Source organism: Phaethon aethereus (assembly GCF_964289735.1).
Source record: "Phaethon aethereus genome assembly, chromosome: 6".
Classification (NCBI taxonomy): Eukaryota; Metazoa; Chordata; class Aves; order Phaethontiformes; family Phaethontidae; genus Phaethon; species Phaethon aethereus.
This window is the reverse complement of record NC_138580.1, coordinates 26,106,100-26,133,137: the sequence shown is the minus strand read 5'-3', so window position 1 is coordinate 26,133,137 and position 27,038 is coordinate 26,106,100. Positions and strand designations below refer to the sequence as shown.

At 36.7% G+C, this 27,038-nt stretch overlaps 1 protein-coding gene across 4 annotated transcripts in view; it reads right to left on the bottom strand.

Annotated features, from left to right (window-relative positions):
• Nucleotides 1–3,072: 3,072 nt before the first annotated feature.
• OSBPL6 (oxysterol binding protein like 6) overlaps nt 3,073–27,038 on the bottom strand; it is a gene marked incomplete at its 5' end in the record, with an annotated part of 51,283 nt that continues 27,317 nt past the window's right edge. For 2 of the 4 annotated variants that reach the window (XM_082001424.1, XM_082001425.1), the window contains 14 exons: nt 3,073–3,911; nt 4,433–4,555; nt 5,123–5,249; nt 6,283–6,427; nt 7,545–7,689; nt 8,951–9,029; nt 9,646–9,709; nt 10,068–10,205; nt 12,499–12,752; nt 12,953–13,040; nt 14,430–14,567; nt 16,904–17,011; nt 19,133–19,263; nt 20,239–20,404. In XM_082001424.1, the coding sequence (XP_081857550.1) occupies nt 3,803–3,911; nt 4,433–4,555; nt 5,123–5,249; nt 6,283–6,427; nt 7,545–7,689; nt 8,951–9,029; nt 9,646–9,709; nt 10,068–10,205; nt 12,499–12,752; nt 12,953–13,040; nt 14,430–14,567; nt 16,904–17,011; nt 19,133–19,263; nt 20,239–20,404 (1,815 nt within the window). In that variant the 3' untranslated portion in view covers nt 3,073–3,802. Of the gene's footprint in view, nt 3,912–4,432; nt 4,556–5,122; nt 5,250–6,282; nt 6,428–7,544; nt 7,690–8,950; nt 9,030–9,645; nt 9,710–10,067; nt 10,206–12,498; nt 12,753–12,952; nt 13,041–14,429; nt 14,568–16,903; nt 17,012–19,132; nt 19,264–20,238; nt 20,405–24,645; nt 24,721–27,038 lie in introns of all 4 variants that reach the window. The other 2 variants (XM_082001423.1, XM_082001426.1) reach the window with 2 other exon arrangements.

Below are 27,038 nucleotides of genomic sequence, written 5' to 3'. Positions count from 1 at the left end.
ATTTCTAATATGCCAAAAAATCTACCATCTTGTTAATAGGAATAGATTTAATAGATTGGAACAGGAATTTCCTTAAAATAGGAATGAAGCTATTTAAGTCTTTATAAGACATTACATTTGATGAAAATAGCTATTATTACACTATCATATCCACAGTACCAGAACAGGGAACAAATTAAGATACACTTTTAAAATATTAATTGAAAGTACAGTTCACTATTGTGAAACTAAAGCATGAGGGTTGTGTATTTTATACAGAAATAAGTGTTTTGAGAAAACACAGGAAAAAGCAAAGGATATGTCTTTGTAGGGAAAGTTAGAACTTCTTAAATGGTTTAAAAGGTGTTAGATGTCAAATGATTTGCACTAATTTTCATCACATACCAAACCTATAGCAATTAAATCTACTGAGTTGGTAAGTATTTTTCATGCCTTTCAAAAGGAAATACTGCCTGGATGAGCGGAGTGAGGTGGGCTGAAAACTGCCTGAATCCCCAGGCATTGATCAATGACTTACACCCCGCTGGCAGCCAGCAATGACGACAGCCCTGCAGAGGTCAATTTTATGGCTCATGTCAATCAACATCTCACCAGTGACCTGGGCAAGGACTCAGACTACATGATAACAAGTTCACAGATGACATTAAATTAGGAGGATGAGACAGCATGCCAAATGGCAGAGCTTTAAACGGAAGGATGCTAATCGGCTTGAGGACTGGGCCAGAAGACATTTCACGAAGTTCAACCGAAGTGCAAAAGTCTGCACCTAAGGTGGAAAAATCCCATGTGCTGGGAAGGGACGGCTGAGCAGCAGCCCTGCTAAAAAGTAGTAGGCACTTACAATGGGTGCCAGGCTGCAAAAGAGCCAACAGTGTGTTCTCACTGCAACATGGGAAACCCCATTCTGCGCTACACTGGCAGGGGAGTGGAAAGCCCACTATCCCCTGCAATTCAGTGCTAGTGAAATTTCACAGGTTGTCTAAAAAGTGTAATTTGGATAGAAGCCCCCAGACCTATCCTCTATTAACCCATTCTCTTTAGAAAGAGTACAAGAAATGTCCCCCATAGTTACAGGAAAAATTTAATAAAAGATTTTGCACAGGATCCAGAGAATTCTGCACTATAAGAAATTGCTTTACAGTACATCTGCTAGTACTTTTCAGTTTCTGATGAAGACTGCAAATATACTGTGATGCATTGTTTTGTGTTTCCTCTACTTAGTAATTAACTAATTTAGCATTCAGTAGGCTTAAAAAGTGCCTTCAATAGAAAGATTCAGCATATCACAGATATTTTTAATTCTAAAAATGTTAATGCTATTTTTCTTTCAATAAGTGTCAAATAAACAATTGTAAAAAACAATTAAATCAGTGATAGCATCTTTAGTGTTCACCAAGTTTCAGTTTGCATTGCAAATAATGGCATTCACAAAGCACCAGCAGAACACTGTAAAACTAAAGACCTTAGTTCTGTATTTAAATTAATAACCAATTTTCAAAAAAATTCGAGGACATGAAGTTTCTGTCCCTCAAATGTAGCTGCAGTCATACACTCATAATGCTTTCTAATGTGGTGAACTGCACACAAAGGCTGGAGCATGAGGTAGGCAAATGTTTTTAAGGAAAGTAACACAGAATAATTAATTGCTATCTTGCAGACAATGTGCCAATTTGATTCATAGTGTAATGTTATTAAAGCAAGTAGGATGAAGTTAACCGAATATGATTTTTTAAAATGAACTTTGATATATTTTCATTTTCTTATAATAACAATTGCAGAACTAAAAAAAAAAAAATCAGACTAGGTTCAACTAGGAAAGAAAAAGATATTGTTCTTTGAATAATTAAAAATTTTCTTTGAAAGAAATCCTGTTTATCTGCACACAGGTTTTTTTATACCAAATATTCATAAGCAATTCATGACCATTCACAATTCTTAAAAAGTCTACATTATATTTTCTTTAGGTTTTCATAGTTCTTCCTGATAACAGAACTGTGTGAAGAAATCGGAATTCATTAGCAGCTAGTTGCTCTGCCAGTTGCTTTGTCATACAAACATGGGGGAGAACTAAACACATATTAAAAAATCCAAGTAATCTCAGTTCTGTAGGGACCTGGCTCCACAAAAGGAAGAAGCAAGCGGAGAGCTGGGCATGTGTGGTAATCCACTAAGAACCATTCAAGCAGCTCTGTTGGAGGATCACATACCTATCTAATAACTTTTTTTATGTCTCGGTACTGGAATCAATCTTAAATAGAAAAATTCAAGTGCACTATGTATGCTGTGTATGAATAGAAAGAAATACAGTGTATATGCATGAAATCTAACCTATCATCAGTGCCTGAATGTATAATACATGCATAAATGGAAGACTAGATCATACTATATGGAATGCAGTTTTTACCTAATAAAATTACTTTTTTTCCTTTTATTAAAATCTGCCCTCCTACTGTTTAATGTTTCAGAGATTTTCAAATAGAAAGTGCCAAGCCTTCTCCCACATGTATTAACTGAGGCTTAGCAACACATAAGAGACTTGGTTCTTAATCAAAAAATATAGAATCACTGAAGAAAAACTGTATAATTTTGCACAAAAGCTATTTTGGGCAACACAAGTCGTAGTTGTTAGCTACAACACATGGGAGCCTCTGCCATACTCTCAAATATAAATATAGATTAAAAAAGTGGATGGGGGAAAACAGAGCCAGTAACGTAAACAGCGTGTGTGTGTGTCAGAAAATAGTTGCATTTACAGCACTACCCAGCTTCTGGAGAGAAGCCAGGGACCTTCCCAGGAAATCTTGCTGTGCTTTTAACACTGTTGCAAAGCTTCAGGGAATTCTAATTGTATAAACAGTTACCGGGAAGTGAGATTCACTGTGAGACTACATCCAGCCAGTGGTAAAAGTGATGACTGCATCTCAGCATCGGTCATTTAGAATATTAACTTTCTTACTAGCAATTCATATGCATTTACCAAAACTGTCTCAGATTCAACCAGTTACCAGTTTCTTTTCAGTCTGATTATACAGTCAGCTTCCCAAAGCTAAAGCACGTACAGTAGATCTCACTCCTCTGAAATACAGTTAGATGTTGTCTTTTGATTTTAAATAATGCAGGTTCTACAATTTTTATATCATGATAAAATTCTAGTGCTTTAAAAATCTGCCCTTCACACAAGCCTAAGCATACATATTTTAAAATTACTTACTGTACATCTTCATATTTTAAGGCATGAACAATGGCATATGAATGGGAACAGCTTCCAGAAAAGCATATCTTTTTGACAAAGGCCAGTCCAAGCACATCACACCAAAGGACTAACCTGAAGCCAGAAATGACAGTGTTGTGACCCAAGAGTTTTTAACAAAAATAGTTGGAAAAAAATGGATTTTTTTCTCTTTTTCTTCTTTTTTTTTTTTTTTTTTTTAAATTACATTACTCTTGATGTCTGTTTAAAGCACCGGTTGCAGTTTTGTGTTTACCACCTCTTCCGAGTGACTTTGGATAACTCATCTGCTTCTTTTGTTCTGAATTTTCAGTGTATGAAACTTCAAAAGGTTTCCGGTTTTGTGTTTTGTTTTTTTTTTTTTTTTAATGGCTGCTGCAAAATTAAAAAGATCCAGAAGTGGTCAGGGGCCTGGTCTAATGCACTTTCAAAAGTCCGTTATAAAGATGAATATAAATGAGAATGATGGGTTTTTCCCGTAGACCCACAAACCACACTTAGCTATAAGAAACATATTGTGCATAGTTATTTTTTTCTTCAGAGTGATATGTTTACTAGATCTACATTCTCAGTTTACCAGAGTACGGGAATTTCTACTTTACTAAAGCCAGGATCCTTTCGCAGTTCCCAGTAGGTGTCATTGGTAACCCAGGCTTCTCTTTGATTAGCGTCAATAACTTTTCTGTAGAAAGAAAAAAAAAGAGAGGAGAAAAAGTTCTGACTAGATCTTCGCTCTTATGCAATATGAAATCAAATTCCATATGTCTCTGATCTAACCCAATACTAATTCTGATTTCATATTTCTAAAGGACACAAGAACAGTCAGCGATTTAAAAATAAAAGTCAACCTCTACCTGTGTCAAATGTGGAAGGTTTAAAAAACAGCCAAGACCGCAAATCGGTTGTCTGATCTGTGTGAGCAGGTCTTAGAGCCACGTAAAGCCTCTTTGGCCATTACAGATTCTGATTATGTGCAGGGTATCAACCAAGAGATCTAGCTTGCAGAATGCAAGCCTTTTGCCATTTATATTGTTTGTCTTCTCTGTATTTTCCCTTAAACGATGTAAAAATTGGTTCAGGCAGAGAGCAGGTATCTTTCTTGGCTTTCACAATTAACAGACTACATTGGTGGTAATTCTTGTAATACTTTGTCCAGTCACACTATAGAAAACAGAGACTTACTACTGAAGCAAATAGACTCACTTAAAAAATTTCGGTACATATTCAATGCTGTTTTCTTCCATGTACCGCCTCCGACCTCTCTGGAGTTCCTCTATTCTTTGTTTCTCAGATGCTGCCGCTTCTACATTTCCTTCCTCCAGAAGCCTGTATGAATAACAGCAAGTCCTATAGCAATCTTACAGCATCTAGAACAAGGGATTTTCTAGCACCAGTCATCACAAAAGACAAGCAGAAGCCAAGCCTATTGTCTGTGTTGTACCCACTTTCAGATCTAGACATAACCTCATAAAATAACAGAGATGTGACTCCCCAGTTACATGTACCTGACCTATAGCCTAAGGCATACACTTTCTTTAGAAACTTCAGCATACCACAAACACTGAAGTACTATGAACTGCGAATTAGGAGGGAATTAATGTTGCTTCCATTCATAGCAGGAGGGCATGACATTTCAGAGCCTGTCTTTCCAGTTATGAGGAATCCTACCTCTGCCCAAAGATTGCACTACAGCTCTACTATACCAACAAGATGCTTTCTACTTTTCCTCAACTGTGTAAAGTAGAAATTTGATTGCAATACTGAATACCTTCTCTGCTTGCAGAATCCTCCAAAGCTTAGTTCAGACTGTAGTAAAGACAGACAAAATTCAATACTCAGCCAAACCCAGTGTTAAAACTACTAAATATTAAGTGTATAAATAAGCATTCTTGCCTTTGATCCGGCCTGAATCGTGCATCCGTTGTAGGAAGAAGATCTTTCAGCAAAGGATCTAATTCATTGAGCTCAATAGCAAATCTTGTGAAGCCATAATAACGTTCATAATTGGTTGGCATGGAGCCTGTATGAATATGTATGAGAAAGGAAAAAGCTTTTTAAACCATTACTCTAAATATGCAAGAGATTAATTTATTTATTTAATAATAACAGCAAAAATATTAATATATTTTAGTCTTACATACAATTAAAAAGCATCAAAAGCTATTCTCTAGGTGCAACAACATTCACCACATATTAATTTCAACTGTTTATCCTGCAGAGGTCGTAATTACATGCTAATAGATTCCAAAGTTTTATGTTCTTCCTTCCTTTTTAAATAAAAATTGCTGTTTTCAAGATGTTCAAGTTAAACATAGCTTCCAGTTCCCCGGAAGGCAGGCTTATCAAATGTCTGTATAAAAGCTAACCTTAACTGACCTTCAGAGTTAATTTTGGAACATAACGCTCACCCACACACTGATTTGGCACTGTTCAATACCTTCAGCCCTATCAGCAGTCAGAGTAGACACTGCAGAGAGTAGGGTGCAAAGTAGGGTTCAAAATACTAGAAATACAGAGTAGCGTTCAAAATACTAATAATAATGACAATTCCTGGATAATACTCTGCATGTATGAAAGATATGCAAAGGATGGCTAATTCAACCTCAGTGTGTCTAAGCAAGCAGTAAGGAAGTTGAAATCAGCTCCTGAAATTACAGGACCTCACCATCTCTGAAGACCAATCCTTTAGGCTTATAAAGCATTAAGACAACTCAGTACTGGCACCTCCTATTTGTTAAACCCAAATAAGTTACCCTGCTCTCTGTGAGAGGGCAGGGAGGCCCAAAAGTCCAACTTTTTTCTTAACTCTATTCTTATGTTGACCCCCAGACCCCAGAATATTTGACCAGGAGTCAGACTGAGATGTAGACTATGCTCTGTAAGAACATTTCCATTTACCATTCATAAACTCATGTGAACGCTTGTTTATTTGTCTAGCCAGGAATTTAATTTCTCCAGTAATATTTTGTGTATTTAAAATGATTGCTAAACCAGCTTTACATAGTTTAGGGTTACACTACAGTGCCTGCCAGAGTCTATTACAAGTTTCTTACCTGGCCTCCATATGCATTTGGCTGAAGGTGCAACACCACAATAAAGGCCTTCATGCCACTTTCCAAAAAGGCGATGAACCACCTTCCCTTCTTGATCTATCACAACACCCTGGACCTCATTCACATTTGAATTCCAGTAGTTGACCTGCAAGTTTAACAAAAAATTACTAGCTCACACTGGTTTTCGCATTACCCATTGTGCCAATACATACACTGCATGAATCTGGCACTGACTGTCCAAATTTTGTATCTGAACAGCTCACCTGGAACCAAAAACATCAGAATTTGAAATTCAGATGATCTGAATAGTAATTGGTTTAGTATATGAGAAACCCTGACTAATTTGATATGTAGTTTTGGTATAAAGCTATTTAAATTATCTACACACCTGGGAATTATATTGTTGTTCATTAACCCAAATCCCACACAATTCAGCAAAAATGACACTTGTAAAGTTGCAAGATCAAAGCCAACTCTCTTCTGTCTGTTTGGAGAGATACTGAATATACCTGGACATGTAAGGGAGTCCTTTGATGGGTGCTGCACACTACTGTTTGCAGCAGGGAAGATGTTCAGTCAGCATTACTTGTTATTTGTTGCTTTCTGTTTCTCTTCTCTGTTTTGCTTTTCTTAGACACGTTTATTTCTTACATCTTCACCTACTGACCGACCCAGTTGCCCATTCTCAGAACAACCGTTAAAACATGAATTTCAGATTTACGGTAACACACCATTGCTAACACTGCAATGGCATTGATGTATTTTGTTGCAATATGAAGGCAAACTTATTTTTAGAGAAAATAATTGATAGTAACATAGCTATAAAGAGATCTTCTTTAATATATGGACCTTGCCTGGATATTAAGATACTATGAACCAAAGTAGCATTATTTCATCTAAAGAGACAAAATATTGACTGCCAAATTCTGATAAAGGCAAAAGTAAAATGGCACAGAAGTCTACAATGACTTTGCATTTTCATTGTGGTAATAGAAAAGAAATTTTACATTTCATTTTTAACCTAAAATGAGCAACAGTATAGCACACAGCTATACAGCAATGCAACACGCTGCTGTCAAGTGTTCAACGGAATAGAGACATACTACTTGACATAGCACTCTCTTTTGACAATTTACATATTTACAAATGTTGGTAAGACAAAATGTGGAACGTGGATTTCAAGAATACTGAAGAAACAGCTTGATTTATGCTTAAACTATGCAGTTTTAGGAATATATTATATGTATTAGAATATACGTTACCTTGACAAATGTGAGTTTACAAATACAAACACTGCTTTTTGTGTTTCTGATAGTTATCTCTCCATAGTGTTCTATCCACCTCCTTCCACTAAGAATATTATGTATGCAAGTAGTGACTTTGTTCCAGACATAGTAGTCTCCATACCTAATAAAGATTAACAAGTAGCTGGTAACATATATTAATCACAATCATTGCGGACAAAAAAGTAAAACATAGCTCCATTATCATAAATACAAGACCATATTCCTCAAAACATTTTGAAACAATAGCTTGCTTTAATAAAGCACTGGTTCTGGGTACATTACTAATCCTTCATAGGGAAGCTCACCTAAGCTGTAGTGCAGAGAACTGAAGAACGGTGGTATGAACCACAAATCAAGATATTATGAACCACCGAAGCCCTGCACAGCATATTCATTGTCCTCAGAGCATTAAGTGTTTTGGCCACAATTCCTTTAGGGGCAGGACAGTGACCCAAAGATCAACATATGGCAAACTTGAGGCTATAAGCAGACAATGTAATTAAATTACAAGTAGAACAAAATAAATATGTAAAGAAGATAACAGAAAGGAAGTAGGAAGCAGAAGCTCACTGGCACATCATCCCTTTCCAACTGTAAGAACTGCTTGGTCATAGCATCTCTATTACGAAACAAGGAAATAAAATGAGGGAATTATATTGTGCAAAGCACATTCTCCTTCAGAGCTGAGGGGCAAGCGTGAAGACAAAGATGCTCCTGAGTGCATTTACATCAATTTCATGAGATGGATAAAGAGGTGGAGTGATGCCATACTGTTAGAGACAGAAAGAAAGGCTGGCCGCAATGTACAGGAACAGGAATAGTACTGTAAAACCAGCAGATGTGTTTAAAGTATCCTATCCTTGCATATTCTCAGGATTTACAACTTGCAACTAGTCTTACCTGTGTTGAAACTTCTTCTTCTCACTACTCTGTCAACATCTGAAGAACATGTTTTGGCTTATCTGCATTTTGAAAAATGACCTTACATTGTTACTAGTGGTTCTTCTGAGGGAACATTTAGCAGTATTGAGAGCCTTAGTAAGGACGGCACTAGCTGCTGACAGTCCTATATTACAGCCTTGTTCTGAACAGTTGATCACTACTGTACATGTAAAACTTGTGTTCTTTCTCCTAAAACATTTCTATCCCCTTCTGTCTATAGCTTTCCAGAGAGTTTGTATTATCTTTCCTCCAAAAACCCAAATGGATCTTCAGGCTCAAAAATGCTTCAGTGTCCCTACCTGTACAGTAAGGAGAGATCTGAGCTAGGCACTAACTATTCATGTGATTTCTGCATACACTTCCCACAATCCATTCACAAGGCAGCACAGATTAGATTGCAGTAAAAACTGGAAACAAAAGGAAATAGGGCAGTAGCTTACTTTGGAAGAGTCACATTCAAGGTTCCAACTGGCAGAATTTCCATTGATTTCCCCCAGAATTTGTTTTTCCACCTGATATCTGAATATAATTGTGAAAGATTTACAAAACTGAAAAGACCAAAGTCTCCCCCCCTTGCAGTGATCTGCATGGCACATGAAATGATCTATGCTAGACCATCCAGTTTAAAACAGGACAGTATGAAGTTGCCATGAAAATACAAAAGAAAAAAAAATACTAGAAAATGACATTAGGTCAGAAAAACTAAATATAAGTTTGATTTTCTTCTAGGAGTCATGCCTGTGCTATATTATTGTCAAATCTCTCATGAAAACATTCAATACAAATTAAATGCGTATGCCAGTAGATACAAGGAAAGAAAAAGCTGCTTGTTCAACTGTGTAAAAAGAACTGATTGTGTTTGTAAGAAATAATGATTTTCTTGGTAAAAAGCTTTTAAGCAAAAAAGTATAAACAGACTGCAAGTGATAAGGGAAGTTGTAACACATCTGCTCACTCTTAAGTATGAGAATTTGGAGTGAAGTAATTCAGAGCATCAGTTTGTGATATGTTGCTACAAAAATAGTAAGTATAGAAGTTTTGATTAAGTTCCAAATGCAAAGTTCAGCTTGTACAGGCAAAGTTTTTATTTGCTAATAAAAAAGAAGATTATGCTTTTGAATTAAAAAAAGTATACCTTGCCAAAACACAAAGTTCTTCGATTCACAGTGACAGGCCGAAATGGGAGGATGGTGGCTAACCTGGAAAACAGTTTGGCTGAGTTAAAAACAATTAATTTGCATTTCTAAGACAATAAAATTGTTACTGCAATATGGAAATACTAAATAGCCCACACTATTTATTATCCTGGGTTGCTACAAAAATAGATGCGACTTAAGTTTGTACTTAAAATGCTATGAACTTAAAACACTTTCTTGTGATTACTATAAAAATATGTATCTTCTAGCATTTAATGAAGTTCAGTCATACTAGCAACCCTTCTTTACTACTAAGGAAGCAAAACATTCTAACTAGAAAGAAAAAGCAAGATTAGTCGATAAAACAAAGAAACCAAAATCTAAATCTAAACAGGAATGTCTATCTAGAAACAAGCTTTACCTGCTCTGAGAAAAATCGAAATCCTTTGTCTTCTCTAATACATTCATAAGTTTCACCAAGCACTGGATTAAATGGCTTGCTTCCTGCTCTAAAGTATGTAGAGGCATAGCCTGATGCTGCAAAAGCAGCTATGAGAACCTGTGAAAATACAGACAAGAAGGTAAGTAAGAATAGGCAGAGATTCTTGTGTATGTGCCATCACTATGTCGTAACACACAATTCACTCCAGTCAGAGTGAAATCTGGATTAGTGAAGCATGCCTGAGAGTGAAGCCATCACCCCAGGCAGAACCAGTATAAACTGTATTTCTTTTGTTAACATAATTGGTTTTTCTTCATGGCCTCAGTGTCTTTCAACGATCCCCTAAAATAACAATCTGCAGAAGATACTGTTTTTCTACCTCTGACCAGGCTTATCACCAATGATCTAAAACAGACCCAGCTCTAGTCTATGCTCCCTGTGAATAAACATTATATTATAATGTCTAATGACAAGATCGCATATCATTTTCCCATGGGAACTGTTTTATTTAGTGACAAACATAAACAGCTCTCGTTTAGGATGTCCTTAATGCAGAGTTATCTCAGGATCTTCCACACATGTGCAGCCTTATCAGGCCCCTTGTCTACACATACAACCAAAATTTAGTAATCTCTAAACCAGGCCTAGCTGGGAGTAATAAGCTAAGTAACATGCCATGGTAATTTAGACTACAGCTCTCTTTAGCAGATTTTAAAAAAAATCACAACAGGCAAAGAGAACTTCAGAAAAAAAGCAATACAGGGATAAAAACCACTCAGCTATGGATAATCTGCTAACAGCAGAGTGAACCTTAACCAGGTCCCCCTCTCCTCATGCTACCGAGGATGTAACACTTGTGTGAGCTTTTACATGCTTTGTTTCCTTCCCATTGTGTAATGGGTACTCCATTCTCTATTCATTTCATATTATCCATAAATGCAGCATCAATAAAATTAACGCTCTTTTCATGGGTTTTTCCTCAAGAGTAAAAACCTTCATTCTTCCAAAACCTTTTTCATTAATTCAAATATAAGACACTAGAGAGAAATGAGGGGTTTTACTATCCTTATGATATATAGACTAATAAGAAGAAAAAAGTTTCCACTACTTCTGTATGCTTATTTAAGATCGCAAAGTCCTGATTTTTCAGAGAATGGTGAAGAAGCAGGTAACATATTCACAGCACTGCTACCACTGATGCTTTGGGCATTCAGCACTTCTGCCAAGTACTCCCTTATGCCTCAGCCTGGGTGTGCAATTTGCATTTTTAAGGTGCTTGTTAAAAGTTTGGCTTGTATCCCCGGTATTGCACTAGATATCTGTAGCACAGAAGGGGACTGAATCCACATTTCCAAGGAAGCTTCCGGTCGCACCGTGGCTTTTCCTTCCTGAACTCTCCTGACTCCTTCAATACTCACTTTCCAAGCCTTTCAACAAATGAGGCAGAGTCCTATGGGCAAACAGTATGCTTTCCTCAGTACAACCCCGCTCAGTCCTTACAGGATCTCCTTTTTTTGAGGGACATAAGGAGTCGTGTAGGAAAACAGCATGTAATGATAAATAATTCAACCGCCTATCATAAGACAGGTCCAACTTCTTCAGTGGAAAGAAAAAAATACCAGTGTTTATATGTTTATATGTTTATGTACTGTTTTTATATATATGGTTTAAAATAGCAGATCCCTTGCTCTCCTGCAGGTCACGTGAACATGGCAGTTCACGGACCTGAGCGTGTGGCTATATGACAGCCACAGGCAACCTTTCTTCTCCCAGTTATTCACAGTGCTGCCAACACATACCAGGGAACAGTAGATATGTTCAGCAACAACACTGCCAGCTTTCCCCTAACAGCCTCTCCCTGTTTCTTCTGAGGAAAAGGAGACATGACAGACCAAAACACTCTGAGCGCTAAACATAGGCTGTTGGCTGTCAGTTAAAAAAACAAGCCATACTTACAGGGGAGCTGAAGTCAGGCTGCCCAGTCAAAATTTGTTTGGTGTTTTGGAACTTCTCTATTAGAAATTGCCTAGGATGACATCTTATTGAAACCTACATTGATCATAAGTCAGCCACAGACTTGATTAGCTCTTGGAGGCTACTGGACTTGATCACTGAAAGCCAGGAAAGGATGCTGCAGGGTTAGAAACTGCCAATGCTTACATATACAGTCCTAGAGAGTGAGATCAGTCCTCCATATCAATGAGCCACAATTGCAGGACTTGGTTTGAAAAGTCCCTCAGCCTTGTTCAGATCAAACCTACCACCTGTAATTGTTCACAGCATTCATCTGACCCAGCAGGGATGTGTGCTGTCTGTGAACAGGAAGAGCAATAGAGGATCCTGAACAGACCTCCACTCAACAGAACCCTTTTTAATACAGACATAAGAAGTCCTACATTAAATTTATTACCATGCGTTCATAAGGATCATCTGTTTCAGCAGCCTTGTCCAAGAGTTCACTGTATTCCAGCTCTTCACAAAGATGTTGCAAGGTATTCAGAGGTTCATTTAGCTCAACTGGCATGGATACTTTGGAAAGGTCTTTGCCAATGTTATTTCTCAAAATATTCCACAGATTGATGTTACTAGTGTCAGGGCTGGGAGCTGGGAGGCAAGTTCTCCGCCCATTCCTGAATGCGCCTCCTGTTAGCTCACCATTAAGAACTGGGAAGGAAAAAAACTATTATCATAAGAAAGCACCAGATAAGAAAAAACAGATTTATCCATTGAACCAAATCACTGCCAGAACAAGGAAGACCAACTTCACTGATTTCAGCTGAGTTGGTCTTGTACAGACATGCAGTAAATCTGGTACGTGAACATAACCAATGTAATTTCTCAAAGTTTAAAACATAGCAGTATACTTTGCCGAGAAATGTTGTCTGCAACACTGGTGTTGTCCTCAGATATATTATCACTCACATCACTGATATAAGACTCATCATCAGAAGCCTAAAACACAAATAATATATCAGTTAAGTCAAATACATATAAAATATGTACAAAAATAATTAAACAAAAATATTCAAAGAAATCACCTCTACCCAATTAGAGCTTTTAACTGAATCAACTGGGTGTTTCAATCAGTCCATTCTGCCAATGCACTAAAAATGTCACAATAAATGCTATGCTCTCTTTATGATTCTGAATTCCGTACTATGAAGCCAAATACAGACATTACATTTGCAAAAGAGAGACTTCAAATGAGATCAGAGAAGAACAAAAATTGACAACGTAACGCACTGGGGATGGGAGGCGAGAAGAGATAGTCAGATTTGTGCTCTTTATAAAGAGCCAAATAATAAAAAGCAGCTTGTGTTTAAGCAAAAAATTATATAAACATAGATTTATCATTTTGCAAAACAATAACTACATCAGTGTTAAGACTATTCTTAAGAACTATTTTATTAACAAATTTATTTTTTTCAGAAGTATTACTTTCAAAATATTTTGCAGTATTTACTGACGATGGAGTATTTATCACAAGGCCTATACCATTTGGGCGTGATTTTGACACACCAATTTTCCATGCTGATATAGACAATCCAGACTATGGAGATAACATGTAATTTACTCCTGCCAGAAACCATAAGATAAGAAACCATTCCATCCTTCAGATGAACAACTCTAGCTCTGGTTGTGCCAACTCATGGTATATGAGCAATCCTTGTCAAAGAGAAAATATGGTGGTGCTCTCTTATTTCCTCTTATTGAAGAGCTGTGGTAGACACAGCACTACTGTAGCTTTATAAAAAGCTATTTTAAAAATTAAATAAATTAAATAAATTTTTAAAATTGAAGAATTTATTCAGGATAGCAGAAGAATGCCATGGACAGCAACACAATTCAGGAACCTGAACTGTATCTGACTGCATTAAGTTTGAGCTTGAGTGAGCCAATTTTTCTTTTGTCTACTTCTCTGATTACAGGGAATAACTTTATGTATATACTAGAAAACTTCCTTTTTTAAAGAATATTTTAAAATCTAAATTAGTTGACTGCATAGTCAGACATAATGCCTGTCTACATCATCCTTATCTGAAACTGCCATACCCTAGCAAGGACATGTACTGAACATAAGCTACTGATAGAAACAACTGCCAGCTCAGTTTTACAATCAGGGAACTTCTGCACCCCATCACAAGGGGGTCGCAGGTTCATTTATCTACAACTTACACATTCTGATACCTATTTATTCTAAATATTCTAGTAGTAGAATTCTGAGCATTTTAAGTATTCTAAAATTCTATATTTATTTATTTAAAAAATAAATCACTCATTAGTGGTAGCAAGACCTAAATCTGTCCAACAGCAAAGCTGGAGCATGCTGTCACAGCCTACCTCATTTTCTGACGAGCTGGCAGATAGAAGCACTTCCTGTGCATCAAAGAACTCTGAAACAGATTCAGACATAGAAAGCCTGCTCTCATTAGAAACTTGCTGAGACAGCGGCAAACTGACATGAATTTGTTCACCTGTCTGTAAATAAAGCACAGAAAAATAAAAGCATTATTTCTAATGTAACAGAAATATACATAGAGGGGTAAATCACCTGAATCATTTTTCTATGCCAAATATAAGCACAGTAAAAACAGCATTTCAGTAGGGCTTTGTGTGTACCTAACAGATGAGACTTTGACAATTACAAAATAAAGTGTATTTTGAGCACTGAGATACATGTCTTTATTTGAGGCCTGCTAAATTTTAGCAGCACGAATAATCACAGATCTAATTCTGTATCCAGAGGAATGACTTTGTGGATAATAGCTGGATTGTGTCAGACAAGTTCAACCATGAAATTCAGATGAAAAGACACCTGGTCATAACAAATTACATCACTGCGAGCTAGCTTTGATACAACCAAAACTCAAATATAAAGTTGAGTTTCTATAAACCTATAAAGGTTTATAAGGTCAGGGAGTTGTAAATTACTTTCAGAATAAATGTGCTTGTGAACCAGTTTAGTAATAAATGTTTGAAATGTTTGAATATTCAGGAGGATGGCTATAATACATATTTATGTGCTTTTATTCCATGTTTGTACTCCAAATCTCATTTGAATTATGCCATTAACACTGACTCAGTACTACTAAAGGGAAGGACCGCTCTATGGTTTATTATAAAGAGAATTTAACAGCAAAGGCAAGGGTTCAAAATTGTGTTATTTGTATATTGGTAAGGTGGCAACCTAATTTAAATAGTGGAACCTATCTTCCTCTTCCTGCTATTGATGGGAGGAACACCAGGTTTCAACATATTACTGTATAGACTATTGCTTTAGGAAGAGGGGAGAAAATTAAGATTCTCTCCCTATACCATTCCACCAAAGGAGGTGCTGCTGTGGAGGAAAACAGGCTTCTGACTTAATCCCTTCATTTATACAGCAGGTTGCTTCTGGGACGTAATACAGATGAAACTACTGAAGCCCTTCTAAACACAATTAACTTCAGATTGCAACTCCTTACCCATTAATCTTACTACAGAAGTCCTGCAAATGGTTTTGTTGACATCTTAATCCTGTAGAATTATTCTATGTAGTTGCCTCAAAATGCACGAGAAAAAAAAAAAAAATCATAAAAAAGCCAAGAGGTCAAAAACCATCCCTTTTTCACTGGGACTCATAAGCTTGTAGATGGTTTATGATGTTTGATGAATTATAATGGAAACAGAAGCTCATTTCACTGTTATCTTTACAGGAAGTGATTAAAATCTTAAGGTTTTGTATAAGCTACAGGAACTTGGAATAATACACATGCCCCTACCTGAAAAAGATGCTCACACAGGCATTACCTACACAATGGAAGATTATATATATAAAGGAATCAAGAGAAGTAGTGAATGAGAGATGTGGGAACCTCTCTGAAAAACTCTTTCAGTCAGGCCCACTTGTACCAAGAAAACAATATACATATGAAAAAGAAACAGCTAACAAACAAAAAATACAAAATAGAAGGGATAGTCATTGCTCAGAACTTCACTGCAGATTGCTGTGCTGTGGCACCACTTCACCTCTATCTTTTTGTTGCTAGTCTCCAACATGCTGGACTCTTGGAAAAATTGTTTAGGCATTTTCAAAAAGCAAATAAACAAAAGTAATTGGAAACATATTTTCACCTTCCTTACTTCTTGGAAGAAATAATTAAGAGACAAGAGTATGTTAATTGAAATGGCATATGCATAGAAAAAAATTACTGGAAGTGACAAATGAAAAGTATTTTGGTAAAATGCAAGCAGAATCATTGTCAAAGTGACCACGTTAATTTTAACATATTACAGCTCGCAAACTCAGAATTGTCCTTCTCATGAGGGAATCTGATTTGTTATTAATACAAATGTTTAGTAATCTGTTGACTGAGGAAAGTGAAACAAGAAAGACTACATGTTGCAAACATGATATTAGTATAGTGCTTGCTTCATAGACTGAATCTTTTGATTTCAGCAGTAGCAATCAAGATACTAAACATCAGGCCCTTTAACCACTTTCAGGATCAGGCCATTAAATACTAAACTGTTCTGTTGATTTGGCAAGAATTGTTTAGCTACTGTGTTACATTCAAATAGAGTAAAACCTCAATAACTCCCACAGCCAACAACTAACATTTCAAAACTGGAGTCCTTCCCCGTTTCTCTGCAGAGACCAAACTGAGTCCTTTCATGAGATCTGACATACGCAAAATAAAAATAATCTGACTTTTTCTGTAAATGAACACTTGCCAATCTGAAAAATTCTATAATTTGCCATGTGTGTTTCAGCTATTGGTGAGAATTAGCAAGGTTTGATTGTACTCTAAATCCATTAAAGGCCAAAGTCTTACCTCATCGGGACTAGGGATAATATTTACACTGACAACCTGATCACAAATAACAGATTCTGAATGTATTCTGTTCAAGCGACTCCTTAGTTCAGCATTCTGGTTGAGAGCCTTAAAATAAAAATTGCACATTTCATTTAAAATTAAAAAGTAAGCATTAAACAGAAAAAAAAAAAAAAAGTAGCTTCTCCCCAGCAATTTCCTAAGAAATCCCAGAATTTCCTTTCTTCCATTTTTAGAGCAATACCTATTTTGAGATCCTCTCTAACACAATTTGATCTTTTGGTTGGTTTGTCTTCAGTGATTTTCAGGAGGCAGGGGGGACAGATATTCTCCCACAGTGTAACAGTGACATTCTACCTTAGATCTTCAGATAACTCTTTGGCAGGTATACTGATGGGTTATGTACATTATGGAAATGGGGAGTGAATGCAGCAAGAAAGAATGCAACTGCAGAACAACACAGGGGAACCACACGCAAAATGCCCAAAGAGGCAATTTTTGGTTTACAACTATACAGCCCTTTCTGAACCAGTGTTATCAGCACTTAGAGCCTGCAAAAGGAAATCACTTCCCTTACAGCAAAAACAAAATAATTGCTAGTATCATTGGATGTTTGCCCATCCAGATCAGTTTGATATATTTGCATGTGTGTACTCATTTAAATCTACTGATCCATTAGAGTGTCACAAATACCAATAGAATTCAACTGATGTCTAGTATCAGCTGACTTTTCTCTTTTTTAAAGTCCAACCGAGATTATAAATTTGTGTGCACATATACATATTGTCTGTTATCTAGAAAGACTCATGTGCAAGATTCTTAAATCCAGAAAAAGTGTAATATGTTACATACCTAGAACATGAACTGACTTAACCCTAATATATCCCCAGCACTGTGGACTGTAGAAATGAACAACAGACAAACATACTGTTTTAGCAGAAAATTACTGTTATAATGGAGTAAGAATCTTCTTCTGCCTCCCCCTAGTGCACTCAGGAATAGATTACATTATAGATTACTGAAATGAAGTAGGACCAAAGTAAAATAGGTTAGCTTAAATGGTCACTAAACAGTTTAAAACTACACCATATTACTTGGTTCTGAAACAGCCTGGGCATGTTCACAGTTGCCATCTACCAGGAAGGTAAGGTGATGACTAACAGCAGCATGTCAGTAGCTTCTTAAACTGCTCAAACCTCATCATGAGACTGATCAAACCTCGCTGTCTGACTAAGGTCAAGTTTCCACTTATTCCCATTTAGACTATGAACTAATGTGTGAGAGTGACTTTTAGACTGACACTGGAGGCCAGGAACAAGAAGACAACATGATGACCTATTTCACACAAGTTGATAATAAATCTCTACAGGCCATAGTTAAACTTGTATCAATAACCAGAAATGGTTATCCTTATGTCTTGGCCTTAGCCTTTCTTTATTGCAACACATAGTAATGAATCTGCATAACATGATACGTATCTTTATCTACAGAAACGTTGTGCATCAATTTTAATCTCATAGCAAAAACCTCCAACTCAGTAACAGTGTATGAAATTATACACACATTTGGGTGAAGTTGTTTGCCTTTAAACCTCTGCTCAAATTTCTTGCAGATGCAGTACTCCACAGAAATTCATTCTTCAGAGTAAGAGCTTTTATGTTTCCTTGACAATTAATTAAAAATTTGAACTTATTTTGCAACCTGAGGACTTACTGACACTTTACCTCTTCTTCCCCACTAAAGCCAATGACAATTTTTCCTTTGGCTTAAGTGAGAGAGATGCTGGATCGTAACAGGTGTGTATCTGGAAATCCAGTTTATCCATGATTATTCTGTAACCCATGACTCCTTTCTCAGTTAGAGACATGGACATATAAAATAAATCTGAAAACATACAGTCAAAATTTAAAACTCAATTAAGAAAACAAGCATATCTCCTTGGCTGTGCTGGGAACAGCTCCAGGAAAGATATCTAGCATTTGTATAAAAACCTTTGATCCTTTTTCTTTACTTTGGAAAATCGTTAACAGATACGTAATTAAAGAAATTATATCCTTTACCTCCACATGCACTGAGATTAGACCTATGTCATAACAGAACATATGTCATAGCTCTGGTCAAGAACTTGGGCTTTTTCTTGGCTCCTTCTACCTCAGCAAATGGCCAAAATACAAAAGAAATAGTGCATTTAGCAAGCTCTATGTGCTTGAAATGAAATCAAGAACATACCTGAGAGAGGGACTGTCTGAGGTGTGCTATTTGAGCATTGTGGCCTGTAAGATCCTGCTCTGAAACAATCTGCTTAAGCTTCTCCTTCTCTATAGCTATGCTGTTAAAGGCAGACTTCAAAAGAGAATGCACTAAGCAAAAAGAAAAAAAGAAAACAAGTGTTTTCTCAGCTACAGAACTGCACATTAACATCTAATATACTGTTTCAGCAATAAAGACAGAGAGTGAGATTTCCATCCCACAATTATGGCAATTTGAAATAAGGATCCAAACTTCAAGTAATCCATGGCAAATTAAGGACAAACATTTAAAGCTTGAGGTTGTAATATGCATACTGTATGTACACATATGTCATCTGAGCATATTCTCGGTGCTGAACGTATGGAAAGGTGCATATTTGGAAAATCTGTGTCCAATGTGTGTTCTTTTCTTTCTGGTTTTTTATTTTTCTTTCCAGAGTAACAAAAAAAAATCAGTTCTGCTACGACTTAATATTGCAATAATAAAGAGGATTACTTGATCTTTAAACAGGTTTTTGGCATTTTTTAAGGTATCAGTCTCATGTTTTTCCTATGTTCGCTATGCAACTGATAGCAAGCTGATAACAAACCCTTTCAAAAATAGTATTTTTCACGTCTGTAGGACCATTCATTTATTGGCAATAAAATGGCATTTCTAAAGTACATTCTAGTAATAAGCTCTTCATCTATTGTTTCCACTGACAAAGAAAACATTGCACAAAAATGAATTCCACAACATTATATGTAGCAGTGACATTCTGATTCATCTTTTGGAAGAAATGAAGCATTTTATTGAGGAAAAAAAAAAGTCTGCAAATTCAATCATGTATTTATAAAACGCAGAAAGTAGTTCAGACTTCTAAAAAAATCTCTTATCAGACAGAGTTTATCTATCTCTACATTCATGATATCCATGGAAAATGTTAAGAAGGATAATACATGTCATCTTTATGTAAGCCATCTGACCAACTAAAAATTCTTGTACAATATCATCTAATGCAGACAAATGCCCTGACCATAACTAAGTGAAGGCAATAAAGAAAAAAAAACAGAGAAGCACAATAAAGGCTTGACATTTCCAGTTACCTTTTTGTGCCATCAGGCAGAATTCTTCTTGAAGCTTCATGTATTCAGTAGAGCACTCCAGAGGGTCCGTTACATGGCTTGGGGGAGTCTGAAACTCGATGTCTGCACAAAGGTTGGGATTGGATGAATGCAGGCGAACGGGTGACATTGTAGCACTGAAAGGGACCTACAGTGAGAAACAGTGAAGAAATACTGGATACGGTGCAACCAACCTTTTGACTCTGTTGAGGAAAAATACAAATTTCTTCTGAAAAGAAAAGACTTAGTTCAACAATGTGAAGAACAGGGTAAGAATGAACATGTAACTTTTCACTCTCCTAAATCTCAGCACAGGTGACGCAGAATTCTTTTGAAATTTTTCACTGAAACAGACAAAAGAAGGCTTAAATACACAGCTAACAGCTAATGATGGAGCATTTCAATTCTAACATTTACAAAAATGGACCATTCCCTAATGCTTAAAAGATGACTGGAAAATTAAACCATGACACATGTTGCTTTATATTTGGACATTTGAGAGTATATGTAGTATGACTCTGTTGTTACAATAAAATATTTGAAGTATGCAAGTTTCTCCACAGATCTAGAAATCGGATATAATATTATCAAAAATATCACTGAAGTTTTTCAAACCTACTGGTAAAACTTGAATTGAAACTCACTGTGCTGGCAACTATGAAGAGGGGAAAAAGCATACAGTCTTTCTATACTCTTTCTAACTAAACAAATAAACAACAGCAACAAAAATTAAAACTCTACTTGATTTTCATTTAAAGTACATGAACTTACATGTACATGAAAAATAAATGCAAAGAGATATGGTTTGGTAAGATGGAGCAAAGAATTGTATCATTTCCACCCTTCTTTCTCCTTCTACACTTTTCACGTACAGTAATAAAAATATACATGCAAATATTTATAAGTTATATACACATGTATCATATGTACTGAACAGTTACCCATATGCTACATATGCAGTGTATGGCTACCACTGTTATATACATGATGTGTGTGTGAGCGTGTGCTGTATTTTGTTTTAATTTTACCATTTACACACATTTGTATAAAAATCAGGCCAAGAACCCAATTTTCAGATTTAAATGCAAAGGCAGGCATGCAGAACTACATTTTGTTACTTAAATATTAAGCACTGTTAAACACATTGAACACATTAGATTTAGTTTATTTCACTATAACAATCAAATGCATAAATTAAGAATTTCCACACTGCAGCCCAACGTAATTAGTTAAATATGAAAAATGAGGCCAAAATATAAAACGTGTCTTCCAAGGCATGATAAAGAGCAGCAGAAAACAGAAAAAGTCATATTACTAAGAAATTTATCAACAGATAAGTTCTATACTGTCATCAGTAATTGAAATTGATACCCTGTGTTGTGGTTTAACACATTTTGATTAGATCAGGGAACAGTTTTATCAATCCCTTCCTGTAAAAGTTATGATCAATATATGCATTAGGTTTCTGACTCCCCAATGAAACCCTCAAAATCCCATTGGATCTATCCATCACGTCTCATTCCACTCATGAGCATGTTCTTCAAAACACCATTTTCCATCCTGTTCTTCCCCAATTTCCAGATACATATAGCACATAAATAGTAGCTCTATGGCACCTATCCAGTATAAATTTTATCTTCTTCTCTCATGTATTTTGATTTCCAGCCACATCAACAAAGTAGGCATTTTTTTATTGGACCTCATTTTAGCTTCATATCAAGACGACTTCATTAACAGGAGATGTAGAATAAATTCTTTCTGTTCATACTGGATATTTACCCCATCATCTTCGTGAGTATGCTTCTCAACAGCGCAACAAAACTAGGTTACTTGACTAATGTGACTAAATGCAGGTTAATTTCAAGTTCCTTTACAAAATCTTTTCACTTCTTAAATCAGGGAGCATGTTCCCAGAACTTTCTGACTGGGAGCAACACAAAGGTTCAATTGCTCCAGGTGGACCAGAAGGGCAGAGTAGGTGGCTACATGATACCTGTGTATGAGGGGAGCACATATCCATCCCTCAAGTCCACCCAGCAGGCAGGAAAGCAAGCTGATCCCAGCTATAATACATGAGCTTGAGGGAGAGTGCCCTCAGCCTCACATGCCTATGGTGATGGGGCGGGTTGCCCCAGCACCACATAGACTGGCAGAGTGCAGGCAGACAGCCCACACATGAGGGCGGTTCTTTAGTCACTCTGTGATGAACCTAACTGAAGAAACCTGCTTTAGATCCATCATTCCTGCCTCATATGTCAGCTGGCCAGACTGAAAAGCAGTATTTCTACAGAGAGGTTCACTGGAAAAAAAAAACATTTTAAAGTATGTCCTAGAAACATGATTTACATGTTCTGCAAATACTGTCACGCTGCCTGCAAGAAATATACATTCACATGACAGAGACAAGTAGCTGCTTTGCCAACTGCTTTAAATAAAAGAACCAAAAATACTGAACTGTTGACTAACATGAAATCACCTCATATGCACCTTTTAGAAAAGTTTCCAAGCTACTTTCCACAACAGATGAAAAAATCCCCATTGAACAAACTCTTTCATTCTCTTGAATAGGCAACAGTCAAGAAACACTGCCAACATAGTTGTCTTCCCCTTTTTTCCTTTCACTGCTGTGCTTTCTCTCTATATCCATTGTGACTTTATTCTGACTTTATTACCCATTCTGGTTTTGGTTGTGGTTTTTTGTTGTCATTTGGGAGGTTTTTTAAAAAATATTTAACTGCTTGATGCATCACTCTGGTTTCCTCCATACACACACTCTTCTAGACATGACCTCAGATGTACCTCGTCCTTTCTGCTTTATGCCAGAGGAGTAATACCCACTCATCCATCACCTTCTTCAGAATTATGAGTTCATGTAGTAACAGACTGTTCCTCGTAGAGTGGGTTGTAAGGAAAACCTTCTCTTTCTGTCATGCATTTAACTGATGTAATTCTGTATCCCTCTGTCTATACACAGCTTCACTGTCTAGGAGAAACAAGCACTTTACCACACCACAAGCTGCAGAGTCATTTTGGTGCCTGTAGTTTTCCTTCCTCCTGCGTTTTTTCCAGCTCCTCCAAGACCTCCCTCAACAAGCCCTCACTTCAGCTACAGGTAACAACTCAGTGATTCCCTGGACTCCTACAGCCTTGTAATCTAAGTCTAGCTGTATTTGCTCCACTTAAGCACTCCTTGGTACAGCACTTAACAATGCTATTTAACTACCGCTGAACCTACTGGTTAGAGCCTCCCACTGACACTGCTCAGCCACATACACTGAGAAGTGGATTGATTTCTCTGCTAGGCAGGCAGATCGATGAGGTCAGAATATCCATCAATTATTAAGCTGAGCATTCAGCATCAACTGATTATGGGGAATTATATTTAGATGAGTTAATTTGGGAACTGGAGAAACACTGATTTCTCTTATGCTTTTTAGGAGGGCCTACCAGTAACTGAGTTTTGTGTTTCAGGTAGCAGGAGCTCAAGGTATTCAGGCTCAAGCAGAAGCTATGTCTGATCTAGGGGATTTTATCTATGAGCTGGAGCAGCAGATCCTGAAATACTTTAGCCTAGTGAAGACATGCACTGCTTAGGCTAGGTAAGGGGTATGCATTTAAAGCTCACTTCAATCTTTGGCTGCACGGAGTCTTCCCTATCTAGCTGTTGTACTAATCAGTTGGTGGATTAGTACTAATGGCTGTATTGTGCATTCCTAATACGTGCTTTTCTGATAAAGCAGCAGCTGAAGATATCCTTTTGACGCTAATTTGATTTCACAAACAGCACTTCCCCCTCACAATTCCCAGACTCTGTGTTGATTTCATAGCTCCAGATTTTGCATCAAACACTTAGAGAGTTAGCAAAACTAAATACAGACACTAGAGGCAGTAATATGACTTTTTGGGATTATGGAATGTAAACAGAAAGTGTCTCAAATGAAAAGGCTAAACTTATACTACTTTTAAAAAAAAAACAGGAAATTTTATAATTCCATGGTTGTTTGTAAAATTCTCCTTGGTTCTGCTGTCTTGCTATAGACTGTCACAAGAATCTTTTAACAGAATTTGATCATTTCTTTCCATTTTGTATAGTATATAGCAGAGTATGTCAACGACATGTTCAAATAGTGCAGGGCCCGAGTCTAACCATCACTTGCACTTGCATAAAGGAGGAGGGACATGTACCATGTAAACAAGCTCAAACTCACATTTATAGAATTCATTTGTGCCAGGTTAAACCACGACATCCACTGCTAAGAAACTCAGCTGAAAGTGGGTAGCATGGACACCTCCAAAAAGTGCAAGAAACATTTTCATAAGCTTATTACACATTCAAGTTACACAGCTTCCCATCTTTAGATCTATCCCTTCATTTTTAAATCCACTCACTGTTGTAGCCACTGCAGCTGCTAGTCTCTGCCGGCGTCGTGTTGTGCTGAACTGGCCCTTCGGTGCCGGCCCTTCCTGACAGTGAATGCAAGAAGAGAAGGAAGTAGAAAAAGAGAAGGGAAGGGGTGATGGGACACAGGAAGATGAAAGGTGATCAGAAAAGGGAGAGGGAGAGTCTTTAAGTGGATTTCAATTTTGTTAACTCTTATGGCCTACACATTCTGAGGACATATCACATGTTTTCAGTTGTGTATGCCAGAGACATAAAAAAGCTAGATACTTCACTAAAATTATCTCCAGATGAGTTGGACTGCAGTGCACTCACTAAGACTACCAAAAAAACCCTCAATTCTATTAGCATTGCCATTCAGAGTCATAAGGTGATTATGGAATAAGAAAAAAAAAAAAAAAGGATGCTATGGCATGGCAGAAAACACAAAACCCAAACTCCTTCTGGGAGGGTCACTTGGCCATCTAGAAGATGAATTCTGAAAGAGATCACTTTGCATTAGTGGAAGTGCATGAATTGTGGTCGCTGAAGATGCATGCATCTCAATGGTAAAACTTTTCAGTGTGTAGATTACAGTGAGCTTGCTTAATGCAAGCATTCCTGTGAACAGCTCTAGCATTTCCACGTTCATCCTTGAGTCTATTTGTTCATTTTCTCCACACATCACTTTTTTGAGTTCCAATTATTCCCATACATTTTGCTTCCAAAGCAATGCAAAACTCAGATAAAGCAGCATAAAAGAAAACTAAGTATTCCAACAACTACTTCCTTTTCTCCATGCCTAACTTGTGGCCTCATCCTGCTTAACTTCACTTTTATTTTACTTTTAAGAAATTCATCATGGCACATTAATGTCAAGCAAGTAATTGCCTAATGCAGAGGTGCTCCACGTCTATCATGAAGTCCTTCTACTTAATGCCTAATCAAAATGTCATTATTTTGAAGCCATTTTAAGATTTTAGAAGACTAGAAAAGCCACCTTTCTGCTTTTAGAAAACAATTTTCAATACATTTAAATTTTTCTTCCCCTATATCTTCACCTATAGCCATTTCAGTATTTTTACATCTTTTTATTTTTACTTTTTCTGAAAGCAGCCTGGGCCCCATATAAATAATGGTATGGTATACATTGTATACATGGACACCGTGCTGAAGAACAAGATATTGTAATTCCATTATTAGCTGAAGCGCCTTGCTCCTGTAACACTCCTGCTGATAGGGCTTCTGCGTCTGAGAATGGCCATACCCTTCACCCTCTGGCTGATACTAGAGGCAGTGCTACTGACAATGGAAAGGTTGTCTAATGATCACAGTACGACAAGCCTTGCTTTGTAATATTTTATAAAATTCTTACATTAAAAAACATGTACATAACTGCTAAAATATAGAGTACAAACTTTGTTAAAGCAGAGAATGCATCATATGAATAATGTAAAGGTTTTTGTGCTCTACAGAAGTATGTCTATCCTGTGAACAAGAGTTTGGAAGAACATTCTTGTTTAACTAGTAGTGACATATATAAATATATATATGTACAGAGAGAGATATGCACAGATATATATACACACCTGCAAGATTATGAATGCAGGTATACATTATTAAAATGGGAACAACATGCTCTGCAGAACCACAGACTCCCCCAACACAACAGAAAGTGAGGTCATAATCTGAGTTACCATATAAAGAAATATTTAAGGGAAAAGGTAATAAGTCAGTCTTTGGGTCTGGTTTCATTTCTGAGCTGAAAGCCTCAATAGAGCAAGATGACTTTTCAGGTTCCTCCATACTATATAATTCTCTATTATAAACTACTCCCCCTGAGGGGAAAAAAGAGAAAAAAAAAAAAAAAAAATCAGTCTTGGAACTTTGGAACTTAACAACTCTGAGCTTTTGAGGGAAATCACATCAATGTTAGTTCATGTTATTGCTTTTCAGTAATACTTTTTTCTTCTTTTGAAGATCTTTAGATTGTCATGAGAATGACAAATTGTTGTTTTACCCAAAGAGGGGGGAAAAAAAAACCAAACCACAACTCAGTTTTTCTACAAAAGCATCATTTGTAAAATGAATGAATACAGGCCGACTAACCTGCTGTTGCAGGCCATTATCATAAGACTTTAAATAGGCTTTTTAAAAATAAAATAAACGTCTTTCATAAAAGCAATCTTTCTTCAGAGAAGCAGTCTATGTATTACACTTGAGTAAAGGCCTGTAAATTAAGCTGTTAATTCTAAATAATTTAACAATACTAAACCCCCAAACATGCAAACATATCACACATCCTACGCTGAATTTTACTTCGGGGAGTAACCCTACTCTAGTCACTGGGATTAGTTGTGTGGGCAAAGTTAACTGCATCCAGAACTGGTATACCTAATGGGTA